Here is a 25,011-nt window from a genome sequence, read left to right on the forward strand (position 1 = left end):
TAAAAAAATCAATGACATTTTTTCAAGAAAAATTTTCAAAGGAAAAAATGTCAATGAAATTGTTCTATGAAAATTTCAATGAAATTTTATCTAAGAAAATTTCAACGATTTTTTTTTATGAAAATTTCAATGACATTTTTTGTACGAAAATTCCACATGAAATTTTTTTGTGAAAATTGCACATGCAATTCTTATAATAAAATCGTTTATTCGTTTTTTTATATTTTTTCTCTTTTTATTAAATAAATAAATTATTTTTTATATAATAAATAAATTAGCTTGCATTTTAAATTAATTAAATTAAATTAAATTAGTTTTGTGTTTTCTTCAATTCTTTCTATAAATTATTTTAAAAACTAACAATTTCTTTTAAGTTCACTATTTTTCTTTGCACCCTGCAGCGGACATTCTCGCTATTCTCAAAAGACTGTATTTACACTATTGCCTAACATGCCTGCAACCTCAGGTTGCAGGCTTAGTTGAAAAAATCCAACAAGCCATTCAAAAGTTCGTAAGCGAAATCACCACCCTCCGGTTCGGCAGCCTTCTTTTTCTTGTTCTTTTTGCCTTTCTTAGCTTTTTTCGTTTTGGCAGCGGTGGTGCTTTCGGTGGCTGGCGACAAGGTATCGGCCAATGTGGCAGCAGCAGCTGCTTCATCGGTCATTTCTGTTACAGCGGGGGCAGCGGCAGCTTCGGTACCTTTTTCATCTTTACTTTGGGCAGCATCAACGGTACGTGTGGCATCGATAGGGGCAGCAGTGGCGGGTGCAACGGCAACGACAGGTTTGCTTTCGTCTTCATCATCGTCATCGTCCAATTCATCTAAGAGACCAGCCAAACTGAAGCCACCATAATCGGCATCGGCGGGAGCTTCATCATTATCGGCATCATCATCCGCATAATCGGTATCAGCATCGTCATCATCATCGGCTTCCTCGGGTTCTTCATCTTCGGTGTCATCATCGTAATCGTCTTCATCGTCGTCACCAGCTGGAAAAGAGCAGATATTAATATCATTGAAAAAAATTATTAAAAAATTTCACTATGTAAATTTCCCTATAAAATTTGTACTATGAAAATTTCTATCAAAAGTTTTACCATGAAATTTTTTCTATATAAGACTTCACTATGAAATTTTTTTCTATAAAAATTTCACTATGAAATTTTTTTCTATAAAAATTTCACTATGAAATTTTTTCTATATAAAAATTTCACTATGAATATTTTTCTATATAAAAATTTCACTATGAAATTTTTTCTATATAAAAATTTCACTATGAAATTTTTTCTATAAAATTTTCACTATGAATTTTGTTTTTATAAAAATTTTACTAAAAAATTGTTCCTATAAAAATTCCACTATGAATTTTTTTCTATAAAAAATTTCACTATGAAATTTTTTCTATAAAAAATTTCACTATGAAATTTTTTCTATAAAAAATTTCACTATGAAATTTTTTCTATAAAAAATTTCACTATGAAATTTTTTCTATAAAAAATTTCATTATGAAATTTTTTCTATAAAAAATTTCACTATGAAATTTTTTTTATAAAAAATTTCACTATGAAATTTTTTCTATAAAAAATTTCACTATGAAATTTTTTCTATAAAAAATTTCACTATGAAATTTTTTCTATAAAAAATTTCACTATGAATTTTTTTCTATAAAAAATTTCACTATGAATTTTTTTCTATAAAAAATTTCACTATGAATTTTTTTCTATAAAAATTTCACTATGAAATTTTTTCTATAAAAATTTCACTATGAAATTTTTTCTATAAAAATTTCACTATGAAATTTTTTCTATAAAAATTTCACTATGAAATTTTTTTCTATAAAAATTTCACTATGCAATTTTTTCTATAAAAATTTCGCTATGAAAATTTCACTATGAAATTTTTGTTATGAAAATTTCACTATGAAATTTTTGTTATGAAAATTTCACTATGAATTTTTTTTCATAAAAATGTCACTATGAAATTTTTCCTATAAAAATTTCACAATGAAAATTTTGTTATGAAAATTTCACTATGATTGTTTTTTTCATAAACATTTCACTATGAAATTTTTCTATGAAAATTTCACCATGAAATTTTTCTATGAAAATTTCACCATGAAATTTTTCTATGAAAATTTCACTATGAAATTTTTCTATAAAAATTTCACTATAAAATTTTTTCTATAAAAATTTCACTATAAATAAAAATTTCACTATGAAATTTTTTCTATGAAAAATTTTTATTTTGAAATTAGACCTTACCTCCAAAACCGAAGATATCATCATCATCATCCTCCTCTTGTTTAACAGCTTCACTTGGCAAGGGTTCGGCATCGGCAACCTTCAAACCATCGGCCCCAAATTTGAAACAGGATACGCGGAGAGCAGCCTCAACTTCATCATCGGCACGCAATTCAAAACCTAGACAGGCCTTGAAGTTTTCACTGGCCTTAGAGAGACCATAAATGCGGCCACAGAATTGGGAATAGCCACCGGGAAGACCAACACAAATGGGGCGGGCACGTCTGCCTAAAATTTCCGAAAATAATTAATTCTATTTCTGTCGAAAAAAATCGCAATAAATCCACTTACTCGATACAGTTCTGGAGACCAATGTCAAATCACCATATTTCAAGCTGACAGACATTTTCTCATTACCCAAATAGCTCATGCGGGCACAACCGGGTCCCTTGACGGGAATGAAGGGCAAATTGAAGTTACGGCAACAATCGCAGTGGTTACCGCTACATTTACAGTATTTGGCCAAGGGGCTGGTAGATTCTTCTTCGACCTTTACAGGGGCTTCAGTGGCAGGTGCGGCGGCAGCAGTTTGGGCAGCAGTAACCGGAGCAACTGTGGTAGCCACCGATTGGGCTGCCTCTTCGACAACTGAACTTTCGGTAATAGCTGCGGCAGCAGCAACAGCTTCTTCTTCAGCTTGATCGACAACTTCGCTATCGAAAATAATTTCATTTTCACTATCCAGTGGCGCTACATTCGGATCAATTTCTTCGGGTGCCAAATCCAGTTGTTTGAAATGTTCGGAAATTTTATCACCACGTTTGTAGGATGCAGCATGGCAGCTACCAATGAGGCACACTGCCGCTAGGCAGAGGATAATAAAGGAGCTTCGCATTTTCTTTCTTAGCAGGGAAACTTAAACTGGAAATAAAGGAGAGGAAGAGTTTCAATTAAATTCCGATTTCATAGAGGACTATTTAATGAAGAAAACTCAGATCTGCGCATTATGAGTTGTTTTCTTTAAAAATATTTTTAAACCAGTAAGGAAAGCAATAAAGTCGGACGGGACCGACCACTTTGGGTATATTCAACAGATGAATCCTAACAGACGTCGCATTTCTAAAGGACCAGTAAAATGAAATTGGATCCATAACCATGTCATTCTGCAACCGATACAACATTTTTCATTTGGTCAGATACAGAAGCTATACCTAAATCTGAACCGATTTTCAGGAAACTTAACACACATCATTCCATGCCTAATTCATTACGCTGTGCCAAATTTCTTGCAAATCGAAAGATATATAGGGACTTTGGTGGACCCTTTACATTAAATCGGACGAAAATATATATGGGAACTATATCGAAATCTGAACCGATTTTCAGGAAACTTAACACTCATCATTCTAGACCTAATTCATTACGCTGTGCCAAATTTCATGCAAATCGAAAGATATATAGGGACTTTGGTGCACCATTTACATGAAATCGGACGAAAATATATATGGGAGTTATATCTAAATCTGAACCGATTTTCACGAAACTTAACACACATCATTCTAGGCGCAATTCAGTATGCTGTGCCGAATTTTGTGCAAATCGAAAGTTATAGGGACTTTGGTGCACCATTTACATGAAATCGGACGAAAATATATATGGGGCCTATATCGAAATCTGAACCGATTTTCAGGAAACTTAACACTCATCATTCTAGACCTAATTCATTACGCTGTGCCAAATTTCGTGCATATCGAAAGATATTTAGGGACTTTGGTGGACCATTTACATTAAATCGGACGAAAATATATATGGGAGCTATATCTAACTCTGGACCGATTTTCACGAAACTTGGCAGACATCATTCTAGACCTAATTCATTACGCTGTGCCAAATTTCGTGCAAATCGAAAGATATATAGGAGCATTGGTGGACCATTTACATTAAATCGGACGAAAATATATATGGGAGCTATATCGAAATCTGAACCGATTTTCAGGAAACTTAACACACATCATTCTAGGCGCAATTCAGTACGATGTGCCAAATTTCGAGCAAATCGAAAGATGTATAGGGACTTTGGTGGACCATTTACATTAAATCGGACGAAAATATATATGGAAGCTATATCTAAATCTGAACCGATTTTCAGGAAACTTCATTTTGCCTGTTACAAACATATGCACAAAGACATAATAACCTGTACCACAGTGTGGACAAATATTTTAAAAAATATCTAATTCGAAAAATATTTTGTTTTAAAAACCCCCGCCTTGGAGTTATTTGAAAACCACTTTTTTCAAAACTATGTGCCAAAATTGTATTGTGAAAAAATTTCACTTTTTTATCAAAAAATAGTCACTTTGGAAAATATGCCAAATGAAGAATCACCGATATGTCAATACCAAAAAAAAAATGTGAGACCCCAAATTAGGTACCCCAACAACAGTTGTGCGTCAAATTTAAACAAGTCTGCCGGAAACCTCAATTTCACCTTTCTGTTGCAACAACAACAACAACAACAACAACCAACGGCCAATGCCAACAACAATGACCATGCCGAATATCCATAACTTAAATCAATATTTACATATTTAAAGCAATCAAATAAATAGATGTATGGAAATTCAAAATGATAGTGAAATTATTATGGGAAGCCAATCAGCTGCAAGAATTCCAAAGCCCCCCACCGAAATCTCACTCACTAATTGTGGTCACGTCGTAACGAAAAAAATAATATTTTTTTTGTGTTGAAAGGTCTTAACCAAATTTGGTGTTACCTAATTGAGGTTAAATTAGAAATGAATATTCATCAATAAAGAAGAGTGGTATTTTATTTATTGAACAAATGGAGGAGTGGGTGGGAGCGAAGGGGGGAGCCAACACAAAAAATTAGAGTCCAAATCAGAAATGTGTGAAATATAGTTGAGCAGAACTTCGACAAAACAAAAAATATTTCAACTTGTTGAAAATCTCTACCATCAACACATTTTTTGCTGCTTCCCCTTCTAGTCCCCCTCTAAACTAGTCTAACCACAAACCTAAAGAATGCGTAAGTTTTTTTTTTTTGGAACTCTGTTTTTAACAAAAATAAAATTTTTGTTGGTGAAATTTTTTTCGACTTTTGTTTGTTTTGGTGATACTTTGCACTTCATATTTCTCCTTCCCTGGGTTCTTCTTCTTTTCATATTTTTTGTTATTGTTGTGGTCTGCTTTGTTTTCAACTCTAACGGAAGAAAGTATTTTTTAACCCAGAAAACCAAATAAAAAATGTTGGCTGTTATTACGTTAACAACACAACACTGTTGGGTATTAAATATTGACATGCGAACAAGTTTGAAGTTCCATTGTTTTTATGGGTAGCCTACAGTGGGGCCATGATAGGGGAGGTGGGATAATGAAAAGTGGGCAGACCTATGATGGAGTCTTACAAGTATGAAATTGAAACTGAACTTGAAAAAATATTTCTTAAAAAATTCATGCCGAAAGGCAGCTTGAAAAAATATTTTTTTTAAAACATCCATGCCTTAAGGTAGCTTGAAATCCAGTAAGGAAAGTAGTAAAGTCGGACGGGACCGACTATATGATAACCTTCACAACTTTGGGTATATTCAACAGATGAACCCTAACATATGTCGCATTTTCAAAGGACCAGTAACATGAAATTGGATCCATAACCATGTCATTCTGCAACCGATACTAAAATGTTTAATTTGGTCAGAAGCTATATCTTAATCTGAACCGATTTCCACGAAACTTGACCGACATCACTCTAGACCTAATTCATTACGCCATGCCAAATTTCTTGCAAATCGAAAGATATTTAGGGACTTTGGTGCACCATTTACATGAAATCGGACGAAACTATATATGGAAGCTATATCTAAACCTTGACCGATTTTCACGAAACTTGACCGACATCACTCTAGGCTCAATTCAGTACGTTATGGCAAATTTCGTGCAAATCGAAGGATATATAGGGCCTTTGGTTCTCAATATACCTTAAATATGACGAGAATATATATGGGAGCTCCATCTAAATCTGAACCGATTTTCTCGAAACTTCATTCTCGGCTTAATTCAGAACGCTATGCAAAATTTTGTGCAAATCGAAAAATATTTAGAGACTTTTGTGCACCATTTACATTAAATTGGACGAAACTGTATATGGGAGCTATATCTAAATATGAACCGATTTTCCCGCAACTTAGCACTCATCATTCTAGACTTAATTTAGTACGTTATACCAAATTTCGTGCAAATCGAAGGATATATAGGGCCTTTGGTACTCAATTTACCTTAAATCGGACGAAAATATTTATGGGAGCTATATCTAAATCTAGACCGATTTTCACGAAACTTGGCAGGCTCAATTCAGTACGATATGCCAAATTTCGTGCAAATCGAAAAATATTTAGGGACTTTGGTTCACCATTTACATGAAATCGGACGAAAATATATATGGGAGCTATATCGAAATATGAACCGATTTTCAGGAAACTTAACACACATCATTCTATACCTAATGCATTACGCTGTGCCGAATTTCGTGCAAATCGAAAGATGTATAGGGACTTTGGTGCACCATTTGCCTTAAATCGGACGAAAATATATATGGGACCTATATCTAAATCTGAACCGATTTTCACGAAACTTAACACACACCATTCTAGACTAAACTGAATACGCTGTGCCAAATTTCGTAAAAATCGGAAGATATATAGGGACTTTGACATTAAATCGGACGAAAATATATATGGAAGCTATATCTATATCTGCACCGATCTTCACGAAATTTAGCACACGTTATTATAGACTCAATTCAGTACGATGTGCTAAATTTCGCGAAAATAGAAAGATATTTAAGGACTTTGTTGCACCATTTACATTAAATTGGATGAAAATATATATGGGTGCTATATCTAAATCTGAACCGATTTTCACGAAAGTTAGCACACATCATTCTAGATCTATTTCATTACGCTATGGCAAGATTCGTGGCAATCGAAAGATTGTCAGGGACTAAAGTCCGTAAATCGGGAAAATATATATATGAAAGCTATATCTAAATCTGAACCGATTTTTTCCCAATTTCAATAGGGTTCGTCCTTGGGCCAAATAAGAGACCTATGCCAAATTTCATCCAAATCGGATCATAAATCCGACCTATACTTTGTTCACAAAAATACATCGGCGGACGGACGGATAGACGGACTTGCATAATTCGACGCAGAAAGTGATTCTATGCATATTCTCAAAAGGAACCATGGGTCTATCTCGATTCCTTTTGCCTGTTACAAACATATGCACAAAGACATAACACCCTGTACCACAGTGTGGTGAAGGGTATAAAAACCTACGCCTTAAAATATATTTTAAAAAATACACGACTTACGGTAACTTGAAAATTTTTTTTTTTTTTAAAATCCAGGCCTTGAAAAAAATATTTTTTAAAAAATCCAGGCCTTGAAAAAATATTTTTTAAAAAATCTACGCCTTGAAAAAATGTTTTTTTTTTTTAAATCCACGCCTTAAAAATTATTTTTTTGAAAAATCCACGCCTTGAAAAAATATTTTTTAAATCCACGACTTAATGAAAATATTTTTTTTTAAAATCCAGTTTTTCCACTTGAAAAAATAAATATTAGAAAATCCGCTTCAAAAAAGTACACGCCTGAAGATTGCTTCGAAATACCTATTATGACTTCCTCTACTTACATAGCTCTTACCAAATACCTTACTTATGTAATAACATCCACAGCAATAACCTATAATTTATGTGGGTTGTTTGCAAATGATGTTGAAAAGTATGTTGTCAATCCAGATAAAATCATTTAAACATTTATCATGTCATCTTTGAAATACGACTCATTTAAATAGCGGTATATTTAAATAATATGCACATTCACACACACACACATACATATATCGATGTATGTGTACACAATTAATTGTTACATTTTGGTTGTCTGTGTGGTTGTTGATTCAACACAATTCAATTTGAAAAAAATGTATATTTCAGATGGAATTCCTCAGGTTTGTCATCGATGAAATCCAAAACCCCCCTTAAACGTCTGCAGCATCACCGACACTACTACCGCCATCACCACCACGTGAATAAAAAACACTTTCTATTTTCGTAAACGATTAATTATTAATGAATGCTAATTTTTGTGAAATCGATATAATCCCAAGCAACAATATCAGAGGGGAGAAGAAGCCGAAGTAGACAAAAAATATATATTTATTTAAAATAAACAAAACAAACGACCAACCGACCGATTATCATTATGTTTAATAATGCCAAACATTCCGAATAAAATGATTTCATAATAACGACGAGTTAATGATGTGTAGCCATGGTGATGCATCGGAGATGCAAAAATAGAGGGGGAGGGGAAGATCTATTCATTTGCATTATTTGATTGATTTTATTTTAAGCCGTTATTGGAAATGGATGACAAATTAGAGAGATTGGGGAATTTTTTTTGGGGTTTGTTTGATTTACTAAATTGTATAATTAATTAAACAATTTCACCATCTTAAAAAAATGTCGTTTTATAGATAGACGACCTTCCTAAATATTTCTATGATTTTATATAAATGGAATATTGATGCTTTGGATTTCTTGAAAAAAATGTAAAAGGTTTATTAGTTGTTACTTATCGAAATTCTTAATACGAAGACAGTTTGGAAAGGAAAAATTGCGGATGTGTCTTTTTTGAACACCTGTTTCTATATAAAGGAGTTGCCAGATCGAAACAAAACCAAAACACTTAACTTATTTCTCTTTATACCGCGCTTTTTGAGCTAGGCTAAGAACTTTCCGAACTGCCAACGTATAAAAGACTTTGAAAGGTAAACACTCATATTTTTATATTTTTGAAAGCTATATGAGGATATAACGTTATTTTTTATATTGTAAATTATTCACTGTTGTTTGAGAAAGCATTTTTAGCGGCAAAAAATAAATTTTTCAAATTTAAATTAAAAAAAAAAATTGATGGCATTCCATACACATCATATTGAATAGAAAAAATCGCAAAAAGTTTTTACTGTTGGCAACATTTTTTATGTACGCGTTATTATACCCTTCACCACACTGTGGTAAAGGGTATTATGTCTTTGTCCATATGTTTGTAACATGCAAAAGGAAACGAGAGGGACACATGGTTCCTTTTGAGAATAAGCACAGAATCACTTTCTGAGTCGATTTATAAATGTACGTCTGACCGTCTGTCCGTCTGTAGATGTTTAATTGTAAACAATGTACAGGTCGCATTTATGATCCGATTTAGATGAAATTTGGCACAGCTTACTTATTTGGCCCATGGACGAACCCTAATAAATTGGGAAAAATCGGTTCAGATTTAGATATATCTCCCCTATATATATACGTCCAATTTTGTGGAAATAGTGGACCAAAGTCGCTTTATATCCCTCGATTCGCACGAAATTTGACATAGCGTACTGAAATATGTCTAGAATAATGAGTGATGAATTTCAGGAAAATCGGTCCAGATTTAGATATAGCTCCCATATATATTTTCGTCCGATTTATAGTAAATGGGGCACAAAAGTCCCTATATATCTTTCGATTAGCACGAAATTTGACACAACGCACTGAAATAAGAGTAGAATGATGTGTGTTAAATTTCGTGAAAATCGGTTCAGATTTTGATATAGCTCCCATATATATATTTTCGTCCGATTTAAAATAAATGGTGCACCAAAGTCCCTATATATATTTCGATTTGCACGACATTTGACATAGTATACTGAATTAAGTCTTGAAAGATGTGTGTTAAATTTCATGAAAATCGGTTCAGATTTAGATATAGCTCCCATATATATTTTCATCCGATTTAAGATAAATGGTGCACCAAAGTACCTACACATCTTATGATTTGCACGAAATTGGGCATAGCGTACTAGAGTGATGTCTGTTAAGTTTCGTGAAAATCGGTTCAGATTTCGATATAGCTCCAATGTATATTTTCGTCCGATTTAAGATAATTGGAACACCAAAGTCCCTATGTATCTTTCGATTTGCATGAAATTTGGTTAGCATACAGAATTATGTCTAGAATGATGAGTGGTGAATTTCGGGATAATCGGTTCAGATTTAGATATAGCCCCCATATATATTTTCGTCCGATTTTATGTAAATGATGCATCCAAGTTCCTTTATATCCTTCGATTTGCACGAAATTTGGCATAGCATACTGAATTGAGACTAGAATGATGATTGGTGAGTTTCGGGAAAATCGGTTCAAATTTAGATATAGCTCCCATATATATTGTATATGTATATATATGCTGTTTGACATACATGGGTACGTTAAACAGCACTCACGGAGGTACCACATCGATAAAAGCTTGGGAATTATGTTTTGGCGTTCCGTTTGAAACACCTAAATGTTATAGAGATTAAAAATTATGCCGACGGAGAGTTATACATAGGTATCATTGTTTGATCCCTATGTATAACTTGAAAAAGGGAACTTTAGAACATTTTTATAGATATGAAAACATATATTTTTTTAAATCGAATTACATAAAAAGTTCTATCCAGCAGATCATCTATGAGTGTGATTGGGTAATAGTTCTATGTTCTATCCGACAATCTATGCACATCTTTAAATAACATGTCTTCATTCTGTACAAAATAATAACTACCCGGAACAGAATCAAGTGTCACTAGCCTTCTTTCTAACCAAAAAGTGGTGTGTTCGGAATAGAGGCATATTTCGGAAGGAAAAGGGGCTCTACTTAGGAAAAGTATTATTAGAACATAAAGCAGTTTGGTTGCCAATGAAGCAGGTGTCAGGTTGCCCGCCAATAAAGCAACTCGACTTTGAATTTTAATGAAACAGGTCCTAAATTGGGCGCTAATGAAATAACTCAATGTTTGATCCCTAAGTGTAACTTGAAAATGAGAACTTTAAAAATTTTTTTTATAGATATCGATAAAAATCGATTCTTTAAATCGAGTTACGTAAAAAAAGTTCCATCCAGAAGATCATCTATGAGTTTGATTGGGTAATAGATCTATTTCCTGTCCGACAATCTACGCACATCTTTAAATAAGATGTATACTTTCTGTACAAAATAATATTCCTTCTTCCTAACCAAAAAGTAGTGTGTCCGGAATAGAGACAATATTTCAAAAGGTAAAGGGGCTCTACTTAGGAAAAGTATTATTAGAACATAAAGCAGCTCGACTTTGGGTTGTCAATGAAGCACATCCCAGGTTGGCCGCCAATAAAGCAACTCGAATTTGAATTTCAATAAAGCAGGTCCCAAGTTGGGCGCCAATGAAACATTGAATATTTTTGATATCTGTGCAACGGCCTTGCTTCGCAATTTGTAGAAATTCATAAGAGAGTTTCGTAATTTCCGATTATGTACAATTTCGGATTGAATTGGAAAATTATTTTATGGTGTATATTTTTAATTTATTTTGCAAATTTGTACAAAAGGTGTCCTGTAGGATACAGATATTTTTTAAATGTATATATATTTCTTTAAAGGATTTATTTCCCAAGGATAAAAACTCCTACTTAAGAAAAGTATTACTAGAAAACACAAATGGTTCAATCGGACTTATGTTTAAGTCCACTAAAGAAGGGGGAGAAATTTTTCTTCTTAAACCAATCAGACCTGCACATAGAATTTGAAAACCTCGTATAGAAGGTTTTTGAAATTGAGAATTCCACAGGAAGTTAATTTTGAAGAGTAATGTTTCCTGTTTGAATTTTTTTATTCCTTCAGGGTATATTAATAATATTATGTGCAACTCTAAAATTTCTTTTCAAATTGAAGGTCTCGAACATAATAATTATGCCATGGTCTCGAAGTTTCTCGTGTCATTTTTTTTAAAGACAAAACATTCACTACCAAATCTTAAACAAACCAGCTGTCAGTCAATGACCATGATATGATGATATGATGATTAAAAAAAACGTAAAACAATTAAACAATTTTCACTTAATCTGAACCGGTTGCCAAGTCTGGGCCAATGTTTGAAAACCACCATCTTATCTTCTCCATCTCCATTTGGCTTAAACGACCCAAATTTTTTATGTAACAAATATAACAATTGGAACCGGAACTTGTCATTCCACAAGGCACACACAAATGGACATTTCAAGTGGGCATCATTACTGTCATAGTGACGTTAATAATGGTACTGGCAAACAGTCATCATCACGTATCTTCACATGGATCTCATGTAATCGTTAAAAAAATTGAGATTTTTTTTTTTGGGAAAAGAAAGTCAGTTATTATGTAAGGTTGTGTTTTGTTTGTTGTTATTGTTTTTTTCTTTTTCGAAATTCATTCATAGAGTCATCTTGTTTTTTATTTGTTTTTCTCATCAGAGATTTAGTTCAATTTTAGTTCTTCATTATTACCTAAAACACACACACACGCACGTACGCACACACGGCACTCGGATAAAGCCAAAGATCAGCGTTTTATCCACGAAAATAAGCGTTGACTTTGAAATTGAATTTCACTTTTTTTCTTTGATAGTTTTTGTTGTTGTTTTTTTTTACTATTAGTCACTAAGATCTGGATTTCTTGGCTTTTGGGCTTTTTTTCTTGAATTTTTTTATTGGTCAATTAGCAGACGAATGAATGAGCGAGCGAGCGAAGACACGTTAAGACGCTTCGCGTCGAGAATTAAAACTAAATCGAATTGTGGCGATCAAATGCTGATATTGATAGTCAAAGACATTGTTATGTGGGGCCAAACACCACGAAGAAAACATGTAATGTTGCAGAGGTTTCCAACCAGAAGTGTTGAATGTTGGAACATACCAAGCCATCATCAAACAAACACCACAGAGGCTTGGCTAGGCAGGCGAGCATGCGCTCGCTGTTGAAATGTTATTTGTTTTCATTTTTCCCATTACCTTGAGATCTATATTTTCACTTCACACACACCAAATAACTGCGAACATGTTTGATTACAACCCCATTGATTGGTTTGATGGTGGTTTCTTTTTTTAAGCCTTATTTGTTTGATAGCAGCATTAGCATGCATACCAACCAGGCAGCCATCCATCCAGTAACGGCTTATCGTTATAGGCACGTTCCAACAGGTGTTCATACCCACCTCTCCACCTAACCTCTTGCATGGCATTCACTTCGAACTTGACCATCTTCTCATAAGTATGCAAAAGGCTGATGAAGAAATGTAACAACAACAACAGCGCGAAAAGACAATACATACTTATTCAATGCATAATTCCATTAGAGTCATATAACAATTAGTAAACGGAACATGGGTACGTTAGACAGCACTCACAGAGGTGCCAGATCGATAAGAGCCTAGGTAGGATGATGTATTAAGTTTGTCATTCCGTTTGAAACACCTGGAAGTCATAGAGATTAAAAATTATGACGACAGAGAAGTTTATACTATCTCAAAGTTTGATCCCTAGGTGACTTCACGTTGGGCGCCAACTTTGGGTTTCAATGAAGGAGGTCCCACCTGGGACGTCAATGAAACATGAAGCAGACCCCACTTTGGGCGCCAATAAAAAATTGTTTATGTTGGATTCTGCGAATCGGACTTGCTTCGCAATTTGTAGCGAGGGTTTCTGGGTGTTTTGAAATGAACACTTTATTACTACTCCGAGCAATCTTATCAGATGGATACTATGTATCGTATTTGAATGGAGAATGCGAAATGAGCCGCTTTAGGTAATTTATTCTTACTCAGCACAATCTTATAACATGGATATAATGTATTTTGTTTGAATGGAGATTGCGGAATGATCTTCTTGTTTCTATTTATTTCCATATTGTCATTTATTTAGAAAATTATTTCTGTTTTACAGTATACATAATATATTTTTAAATCGAAATACTTAAAAAAGTTCTATCCAGAAGATCATTATGAGTAGAATTGGGTATTAGTTCTTTGTTGTCTCTTTATGTTCCGTCCGGCAATCTACGCGCATCCTTATATATGAAGTTTTCCTTGTATACAAATAATATCTACCCAGAACCGAATTAAGTTTCATTACCCCTTCTTCCTAACCAAAAAGTGATGTGTCCGGAATAGAGGCATATTTCAAAAGGAAAAAGGGCTCTACTTAGGAAAAGTATTATTAGAACATAAAGCAGTTCGGCTTTGGGTTTCAATGAAGCTGGCCCCACGATGGACGTCAATAAAGCAGCTCAACTTTGGGGTTAAATGAATCTAGCTCCACGTTGGGCGCCAATAAAGCAGGTCAACTTGGGGTTTCAATAAAGCAAGAAATCGGACTCTACTTAGGCTCTACTTGGGTTGTCAATGAAGCAGGCCCCACGTCGGACGTGAATAAAGCAACTAAACATTGGTTGTCAATGAAGCAAGCCCAATTTTTTTTTTTTTTTTTTTTTTTTTTGCTGCTGCTGTCTGCGAAAGGACCTTGCTTCGCAATTTGCAGCGATTCATCAATAAAAGCGAGGGTTTTGGTTGTTTTAAAACAAAAACGTTATTACTACTCTGCGCAATCTTATCAGATGGATACAATGTATCATTTTTTAATGGAGATTACAAAATGAGCCGCTTTAGGTAATTTAAGGGGAAAATACATAGCAGAACTTCAGGATTGGCATGTTAAGTTGTCTACATTTATTGTAAAAGAACGGCGTTCGAATTCAAGTTTGACTCTGATATTCCTTTATAAATTGGCATTTAATACAAAGCCAACTTAACAGGCCAGGCCTAAATCCTCGTATGTGCTTCACCCTTTATTCTTTTATCAGATGGGTACTATGATGTATTGTGATTGAATGGAGATTGCGGAATAAGCGACTTCTTCTTTCAAATTTATTTCAGTTGTTCAGTATACTTAATACCTACAGAGATTCTTAGAATACGTACGTACCTACCTTGCGGTCATACCCCACGGTGTTGTAAACACCAGTCAATACAAAGCATCAATCAACGCCCCACACCGAAATGCGAGCACCAATCGATCACATGTATTTGGATGCGATCACCTGCTTGGATGAGGAACGGAGCCCACATAAAACTCCTGCCTTTCTATGGGACAGGCACCCTGTTATAATGCAACTCCACACCGAGCTTGGATGAGCAACGAAGCGAACATAAAACTCCTGCTTTCTATGGGTCAGGCCCCCGGTTGTAATGCAATTCCACACCGAGCCACAGCTCTACCTGCGATTTGGGTATAACCAACCTTCAGCACGATGCTCCCCGAAGGTCCAACACCAACTGCCAGGCTAGATCAACAGACCTAGGGGCCCTGACACCCCTGCTATCGAAACATTCAGTCAGGTTCATAGCCGCAGCAATTACCAGTAGAACTCCAAACAGTTCGCGACTGATCACTCTCTGACTATAGCCTCTGCCCAGCTTCATAACTAAAGCGACTACCATTAGAACAGGCTCTCTACAATGAAACAATCGCTGGAAGTATCCCCTTTCAAAGCAAAAGTGACCACCAACATCTCACGATATTGGTGCATCTCACCCCATTAAACAATTACTCCACAAGCTTGCCAGTTCGCGAGTGGTCCCCCACAGACTAAACTCTGCACGTTTCCGTAGCCGAAACTACTACCATTTGAACTAATAGCTGCTCTACAAAGTTCAGGAATAGTGACCCACTTAAGAGGCCAAACTTGAATTAAGTTAAAACTATCTTAAATCGAAACTTACAATTTATATTTTATTGTGGTACCTCCGATGGTAGTACATCAGCCGGTAATCTTCATCGTATAGAATTCCTCCATCTCGCAGCTTCAACAAATCTGCAGGGGGTTGGGTTTTTCTTCTAAGTATGGAGTGAAGTTCCTCGTTCACTCCATACTGATATTACTCCACAATTAAATTTTCCACAAGCTGACTCCTTTCCAGGAAGTTGAGAGCATTTTTCTTCATGTAGACATCGATCCGGGTTAAGTCGATTACATTGTAGATTTTCCTATTAGCCGGACGATTGACTTCATGTATTTTCTTCGGTCTTTTAATCTCTTTTCCTTGGTTATAAAATGTGTTTATTGTTGTCGATAATATTCTTAAAAGATCGATAAAATTAAAAAATTATTTACAGGGTTGTAGTTACACAATTTTTAACTAGAGGTGAGCTTTCCTATTAAAAATTAAAAAAAAAACAGGCCAAACATAAATTAATTAAAAACTACCTTAAATCGAAACTTACAACTAAATTATTTACAATTTCTGTTTTATTGAGCTGTGCTATATACAGGCTCAATATTGGCATCAAGTCGGTGGTACCTCCGATGGTAGTACATCAGCCGGTCATCTTCATCGTATAGAATTCCTCCATCTCGCAGCTTCAGCAAAGCTGCAGAGTGTAGGCTTTTGCTTCTAAGTATGAAGTGAAGTTCCTCGTTGCACTCCCGATATTACTCCACTATTCAATTTTCCACAAGCTGACTCCTTTCCAGAAAGTTGAGGGCATATTTCATTCTGTTGACATCGATCCGGTTGAAGTCGATTGCATTGTAGATGTTCCTATTGGCCGGACTAGCGACTTCTTGTATTTTCTTCGCACTTTTATATGAAAATGCGTGTATAGTTATGGATAATATTCTTAAAAGATCGATAACATTCTAAAATTATTTACAGGATTTTAGAGGATTTGGTAATTGTCCTTCGTGTTGACCTTACTTAACATCAGTTAATCCACACACATCATCTAACCATTCGTCTTTGTTCTATTCCGAACTATATTTACGAAGATAAAAATAATGTTTTATTGATTCATCGGATACCACGATAATTCTACCGGTAATGATATATTGAAATAGACTCAGCTTCAGCAGATCAATTAAGACTAGAGTCTAATAAATTTTTTTTTTTGGGAATGACACTCCTTTCGCCTCCTCGAAACACACACTTTGAGACCACAAAATTGCTAACCAAACAATAATTCAAGTTCAATACAGACCCCTCACATTTGCCTAGTTAATTAGTGGGCGCCATTGAGACATTAATTTCACCATTCTCAATTTACATTTCGATTCACTTTGGCATCTCACTTTTCTCGCCATGAAATACAATTCTTTATATCGTGCTGTGCTTCTATACAATTCCAGTCATTGCATGTAAAACACTACCACAAATACATCAAGCACCATTATGGATACTGGTCAGTAAAATCCATTATCACGTAATCGGTTTCTACTTCGTCTTACTTCTTTACTTTTTTTATGTGAGTTGCGAGTTGCGACTTCATTGAAACGAGGCAACACCACCACCAACAACAAGATGACGATGATGATGGTACATTGGCATCGACAGCGACATAATTTACACAGCAATTTTCTTGGCACTTTTTAAGGTGAACTGAACTCATTACCCATTAACGTGTCGTACTCTTACGCTTCTCTCTCACTCTTCGTTTGTTCGTTACGTTACACTTACAATCACTTATGCGGCAATTTGTAGACGACGATTCGTGTAGAATCGCATTTTCAATGGTTAATACTGAAGTTGCATGCAAAATGTTTCGCATTTTCTATTGTTCTTGGGTCGGACATTTTGTAGAGTGTATTCAGATTTAATGGAAAAAATATACATAACCATAAATAATATTAAAACCATCTTTAGAATGGCGTATTTTCAGATAAAAAAATAACAAGAAAAACGTGAGCGTGAGCAAATCGGGATGTACAAGAGTCAGAATGAAATCCGAATTTTAACAACGATTAAAACACCAAACCGAAGGCTTTGGTGCAGGCATGTCCTCCTGTAAAGATAAAGAAGGAAACCTGGTGACAGATACAGATAGCGTGCTGAGGATCTGGGTGGAGCTTTTGCAAAGCTCCTGGTATCAAATAGTGGCGGTGAAGAAGATACCCCATAAGAGATGACGGTATAGCCAAGATTAGGTCAGAGAAGCAATTAATTGGCTGAAGAACAAAAAAGCAGCAGGTGCTAGCCGGACTAAGACCGGTCGTCTGATGCTGGTTAGGAGCATGCACCAGCTTATTTGTGCAATTTGGCTCGAGGAATACATGCCCAATGATTGGAACCTCAGCCAAATTATATAGGAATAAGTTTCTTTCCCATCGCATGTAAAGTGCTATGGAGCCTACTGTGTGAACGACTGAAGGCAATGGTCAATGACATTCGTGTGTTCCTTTTTAATATCCTGCTGGAAAAGGTCATACGAGAGGCAAAGGTGATCAGAAATGGCACTTTGTACAAATGTTACTAGCCGATGACATCGACATAATGGGTCGAGCATTGAGAGCGGTAACAGCCACCTTTGAACAAATTGTGAACGAGTCTGGCAGTAAATGGCGAGAAGATCAAGCTGATGGTATCAACGCGCAAGACGACCAGTAGACTCGGACTATGAGGTAGTCAATGATTTTTTATACCTTGGTACCGCCACAAATATAACTAATGACATCAGTTTTTAAATGCGGAGGAGAATAGTGATGCTACCATGGTCTATGTACAAGAAGAAGGCCACCTCTCGCCAGACCAAACTCACATTCTACAAGACGCTGATACTACCCGTACTTTTGTATGGATCTGAAACAAGGGTACTTGGGCAAGCAGATGGGGCAGCTTTTGGAGTGTTTGAGAGAAAAATTCTCCGAAAGATCTATGGGCCGATCAGCATCAAGTGTGAATATCGTCGTCAAATGAACCATGGGTTGTACCATCTGTTCTCGGACATCGACATAGTCATAGTCAAAGACTACTTTGGCTAGATCATCTTGTGAGAATGGATAAGGATACCCCAGCTCAAAAGGCATATATGAACTGATGGCTCGCCTCAATAACTTCCGGGAACGATACCAAATATATTGGTAGATAATGCTTGGCATGAAATGATTGTAAGAAATATGGTATGGTCAAGGTAAGAAATATGGTGTGAGCAGTGTGTGGGGTCGCAGGACAATGAGAGGACACTGTGATCATGGTTGGGAGGGCGAAACGAGTGCCATCGGTTGAAGGTATCCGGCGAGTGTTGATAAATTATTGTGTGGGTCAAGTGTTCTTTGAATTTGTTCCATTTTATAACGTTGCATGTCGAAGACAGGCATATCAGGGTTGGCACTATCTCCAGAGAAGAATAAGGCTGGGTTGGTCGGAGTCCGATTAATAGGTTAGGGATGTATGGTTGTTAGTAACAACCGTCCACTCGGAGACTAATATCCATTGTGATCATCCTTTTTTACCTGAAAAGAGAGTGGAAGAGCAAGGGAAAAGATAGTGAGAGCAGAGATATAGTTATATTATGTCAGATTTTTGACAAAGCCTAGAATCTGGTTGGGGTCTATTTTAGAGATGAAGGCTAGATTATCAATTTCATATCTTCCAAACTGTTTATGTCTTCTGCCAATCAGCGATGGACATTTACAGAGAATGTGTTCAATTGTTTCTAGCTCTTCTTCGTCCTCACATAAACGACAGTAATCCTCTCTGCCGGAGTCCTATTTCGAAGTGAGAGATCTAATCTTGCAGTAACCTGTTATGATCCCCACAATAATTTTGATCTCTCTCTTATTATGTGCCAGCAGCGAAGACGTTCTTTGGCGAGAGAATTCAGGCCATATAGATTTTGAGATTCTGCAACCCAGGTTCTCGACCATCTGTTACCGACTGCCTCGCAGTAGAACAAGCGGATTTTGCCAATGAAATAGCCAATGGTTGGTTTCACAGATCTCTCAATCGCAAGATTGGGCGATTGTGAGCTCGTCAGCTATCTTATTCCCCTCAATGTCAATATGTCCGATTGATACTATGCCTAAGTAATATGCAGGCATACGTAACAACCTAGGACCACACAACACGTTGCACCTATTCAACAGTCCTAAGCCTACTCACATGTCTCCGAATTACCTACGGTTGCAACCTTCTGCAACAACTCCAGGTCCCTGTTCTTAGCAAGTTTACTAAAGAAGTTCTTACGATTTTTGTATATATATACCATAGCCGTATAATGAATAGAGCATCAAGAAGCCACGTCCCGAGATATATTCACATATGAGTAAAGCATTGAAACTGGGGATCCATTTATCGAAACTTGATGTTAGAAATGAGAAGAACAACACAGAAAAGATAACCATCAATTCTGCTTCGAATTAACTTTCTGGACTCTCTTATCAACGTTTTTTTTTCATTATGACTACATAACCTCATTTTCTTACCGCAAGAAAAGGGCCCGGCAAACTGAAGATACCAACCACATAGCATAGACCTGAAATGGAACACAAACTGGAACTATTTGTAACTAGAACATTGTTTCAAGATTTTGGTTTCATTTTTTTCTTTTTGTTATCAACATTCTCATCAGGCCTTTGTTGGTGACTTCTTTAGCGGCACGGAAAAAAATGTTAATTAACCATGATTTTGGTTGACTGCCAACCCGTTGGTTAGTTAGTTGGTAGTCAGTCGGATAGTTTCCGTGGTCATTTAGCTTTCTGATGTTATTGTTGTTGTTGCATAGTGTTTTTTCTTTATGGTTAATGCAACCTGAAAGAAATGTTGGTTTGGGGCTTGAGGTTTGTTGTTGGCTGTGGTCGGGTTTTTTTCGGTTGGTCTCGTTGAGTTGGCTCAATGACTTGTTCGTTGACATGTGGTGTTACCTTTATTTTCGTGTGGAGGGTTTTTGAATTTATTTTTGGCTTTTGTATGTGCCGTCACTGTCGCTGCTGTCTCTGACACTGTTATTTCATGTTGTTGCTGTTGTTGTTGTTTTTAATTCATTCTTTAATAACGACAACAGCAACACAAACTTGGCTTTTGGGGAAAGTGTTTTTTTTTATAATACCGTTCGTAAAAATATTTTTTCTTGCTTCTTCTTTTGCTGCTGCTTCTTCATTTTTGTCATATTTGTATTAAATAAGTATACGTTTATATATGTATGTATGATGTTTGCCGATGTTGTTTTTGTTGTTGTTGACATTCTTCAGTTTAAAATCATGAATGGTATGTTGTTTTTCTGGTTAAATGTACCGCCACCACGATCATTGACTTGGTATGTCTCAACATTTCTTTTTTTTTTTTGGATAAACACCCTTAACAAGTTCCGTGCTCAATCCGTTACCTTCTTCGATTGTATTGAGTTGAACTTTGCCCATATTTGTAACCAATACCTGTACATACGTGTTTGCAGGTTATTACCTCTTCAGCGCCAGTAACTTTGCACTCACTTTCATTAGTTTAATTTTTACACACATATTTCCTAGCGAAATTTCGATTATTTCATTATACTTTTTTACACATATGTAGGTACACACTTTTTTTTAAATTATGGTAATAAATAATAAATTTTGTAACTACGGTCATATTGCACATATTATCATACCTAGACAGGTTGTCAGGTTTTTACTTTCATAAACGTGTATAATCCCATATGGTGTCCAATATTAAACATGTTGCAAGTGTCAATATGAAGTGGACCCTTGAGGAGTCCTCATGAAATAGTAGACATTTGAAGTTCTGTGCTGAACACAGGCTCAACATCAGCGTCAAAACGGTGGTATCTTCGATGGTAATACATCAACTGGTCATCTTCATACGGAATTCCTTCATCTCGCAACTTAAGCAATGCTGCCAGCGGCAGGTGTTTCCTTCTAAGAATGGCGGGGAGTTCCTCATTATACTCCAATTCCTGGAGTCCACTATCCTATTCTTCGCAAGTTGGCTCCTTTCCAGGAAGTTGAGCTCATTCCACATCATGCAGACATCGATTCGATTGAAATCTGTGGCATCGTAGACGTTTTGGTTTGGCTGGCGTCTGTAGATCCCATTGCTGTCTTTTGTTGGCCTCATTCCCACGCATGCTGCCAATATTCTTCTTTTCCATGCTCTAATTATTTCCATTTGAGCTGACGATATGTCTGCCCAAACGGCGAGAGAGTACGTGATGGTAGGGAGGGATTAATTGCTTGTAAATTATCAATCTCGCATACGGAAAAGGCGAAGTTCTTCTTCTTTGCCTTCGACAGCACGTAACCCACGTGGCGGTCGTGCAGAATGATTCCGAGATCCTTCATCCTGTCAGAAATTCGATTACTTCATTGCCAACTTTAATAGTTGGAATGTGTTTTCGGATGCTCCTCGCTGTTGTCTGTGTGCACCATCAGTTGGCTCGCTTTTATATGCCTTTTGAGCTGGGCATCGTCATCCATTCCGACAATATGACCTAGGCAACGTAGTCCGAGAATAGATGGTACAAATCATGGTTCGCAGATCGACCCATAGATCTTTCAGAGAATTTTTCTCTCAAACACTTCAAGAGCTGCCACATCTGCTGGCGCAAGTACCCATGCTTTAGATCCATACAACAGCACGGTAGTATCAATCTCTTTGTAGTGTGTGAGTTTAGTCTGACGAGAGGTGACTTTGCTCTTGAATTGCTTATTCAGACCATAGTAACATCTGTTGGCCATCACAATCCTTCTCCGAATTTCAAAACTGATGTCATTCGTTTTATTTATGGCGGTACCAAGGTATATATAATATTTGACCACCTCGAAGGTTTAGTTTTCAAGTTTCACAGTTAGTCCGAGTCTACTGAACGTCTTGCGCATTGATACCATCAACTTGGTCTTTTCGCCATTCACTTCCAGACCCACTTTGGTACACTCTTTCTCAATTCGTTCACAGGTGGCTGTTACCGCTCGTAATGTTCGACACATTATGTCGATGTCGTCGCGTAGGCGAGTCACATGAGTTGTACAGAGTGTCATTTCTGTTCACATTTGCCTCTCGTATGACCTTTTCCAGCAGGTTATTAAAAAGAACACAAAATAGTTACCTCGTTCGGTATTGAAGGACTCCAAGAGGTATTTTCCGATTTAACTGCTGAACATCTCTGAGCGGATTCGGCTGTCGAATGCGGCTTTGGAATGTGTCGGCGCAGTGTAAAAACCCGGTCTATGGTGGATTTGTCAGGTCTGAGGCCGCATTGGCCAAATTGTACTAATCTGTTGGTGCATTCTGCTGATCAGCGTCTGACCACCACCTAGAATAGTTCCTTTGGTAATCCATCGGCTCCTGGTGCTTTATTTTTCTTCAGCCAATTAATTGCTACTCTGACCTCATCTTGGCTAGGTGGTATACAATTTATACCGTCAATTATTATTGGTTCTGGGGTATCTTCTTCACCGCCACTATTTGATACCAGAAGCTTTTCAAAATGCTACTTCCAGATCCCAAGCACGCTTTCTGTATTTGTCACCAGGTTACCCTCTTCATAGTTAGTAAAATTTCCGAACTTCATTCTGACTTCTGCACAACTCTATGTATCCCGCTTTCATTTTTCTTGTTTTTTCTGAAAATACTTTTCTTCTTTCTCCTTTTTTCCCGATAATTATCTCCCGCATTACGTGGTTGCCCTATACACTACGTTTTTCACAGCAGTAGAATTACGACGACACTCCTGATTGTACCATGGGTTTCTTGATGGTGGTCTTTTAGTGTTGCTTTTGCTGAAGTTTGTAGGGAGTGGGCAATTTTTAGGGAGACTTCAATATTATTTTCGGAACAAGGAATGCTTTGGCCAAGCAGGCGGGTAAGTTGAGTGGAGGCTTATGTTATCTGTTGTGTTTGCAGCTTTTCGACATCGAGTTTCCGTGTTATATTAGATCACACCTTTGCTGTTGCAATAAGGCTGGTGCGAACCTTGGATGCCACAAGATAATGATCCTAATCAATATTCGCTCCTCCGATCGATCAAACGTCTAAAACACTGGATGAATGCCTTCCGTCTATCACAATATGGTCAATTTGATTTATCATTGCTTGATCAGAAGAAATTCAGTCTTGTGTATATCGAAATGTTTGAATCTGGTCCTGCTAACTACCATGTTTTTTGCTGCCGCGAAGTCAATCTTTCTTAAAATATTTTCTTTTCCGATTTTTGCATTAAAATCTCCTAGCAGACTTTAAAAGTCATGGCCAGGACAGCGGTCATATGCTGTTTCTAGGCGTTCGTAAATAATGTCTTTGGTCTATTTATTTTTGTCTTCCGTCGGAGCATGAGCGGAAATTTAAACAGATGTAGAAGTTCGTTTTTATACGGATTATAGCAATTTGCTCATCTACTGGAGTGAATCTGGAGACGAGGTCTTTTATTCTCCTGTTAACCATAAATCCGCAGCCAAAATCATATCTCGTTTCATGGCAGCAATAATACAGATCGTAATCAGCTGTTTAACATACACCAGTCCTATTTCATCGCATTTCCTGAAAGGCTATAATATTTGTACTTCTTGAGTACATCCGCCAAAGCGAAAACGTGCGCACATTTCAAGCTCAGATAGGAATAGTAGGAGGGTTTTAGATTACAAATACCAATCACATAGCGCATATGTACGTCAATTATAATCCACTAGATTTGTGAGCATGATTAAGGTGACGTATACGCTATGTAATTGGCATTTGAAATCAAGTGGATTTAGTAGTCTAAACGCGCTCTAATACTAGTCTAAGAGCAAGTTTAGACTACTAAATCCACTCGATCTCAAACGTCAATTCCATAGCGTATACGTCTCCTTAATCATGTTCACAAATCCAGTGAATTATATTTGACGTATACGCCATGCATACGCGCCTATACCCTCAATTTGTCCACTTAGAAATAAAACACTACGCTCGTCATTCACAAACATTTGTTATCATCCCACTTTGACTACTATTTTATGCAACCCTGTGCCATGCATTGAAATGACCAAAACAACAACAAATAGAAAACAGCTGTTTATAGTTTGTCAAAAGAATTTGACATAACGACGAAAATTAGTTTGGTGTTTTTT

General features: G+C 36.3%; 1 protein-coding gene across 1 annotated transcript; it reads right to left on the bottom strand.

The window, feature by feature from the left end:
• Window positions 1-422: 422 nt before the first annotated feature.
• On the bottom strand, window positions 423-17,744 carry LOC133334306 (uncharacterized). Its single transcript, XM_061542596.1, has 4 exons — window positions 17,654-17,744; window positions 2,589-3,156; window positions 2,263-2,525; window positions 423-990 (listed from the first exon to the last, which is right to left on the bottom strand). The coding sequence occupies exons 1-4, from the start codon at window positions 17,742-17,744 to the stop codon at window positions 476-478; spliced, it is 1,437 nt and encodes a 478-aa protein (XP_061398580.1). The 3' UTR covers window positions 423-475.
• Window positions 17,745-25,011: the final 7,267 nt, after the last annotated feature.

This window comes from Musca vetustissima, unplaced genomic scaffold, assembly GCF_032173495.1.
Source record: "Musca vetustissima isolate MV318-11 ecotype Yass unplaced genomic scaffold, APGP_CSIRO_Mvet_v1 utg12249, whole genome shotgun sequence".
NCBI lineage: Eukaryota > Metazoa > Arthropoda > Insecta > Diptera > Muscidae > Musca > Musca vetustissima.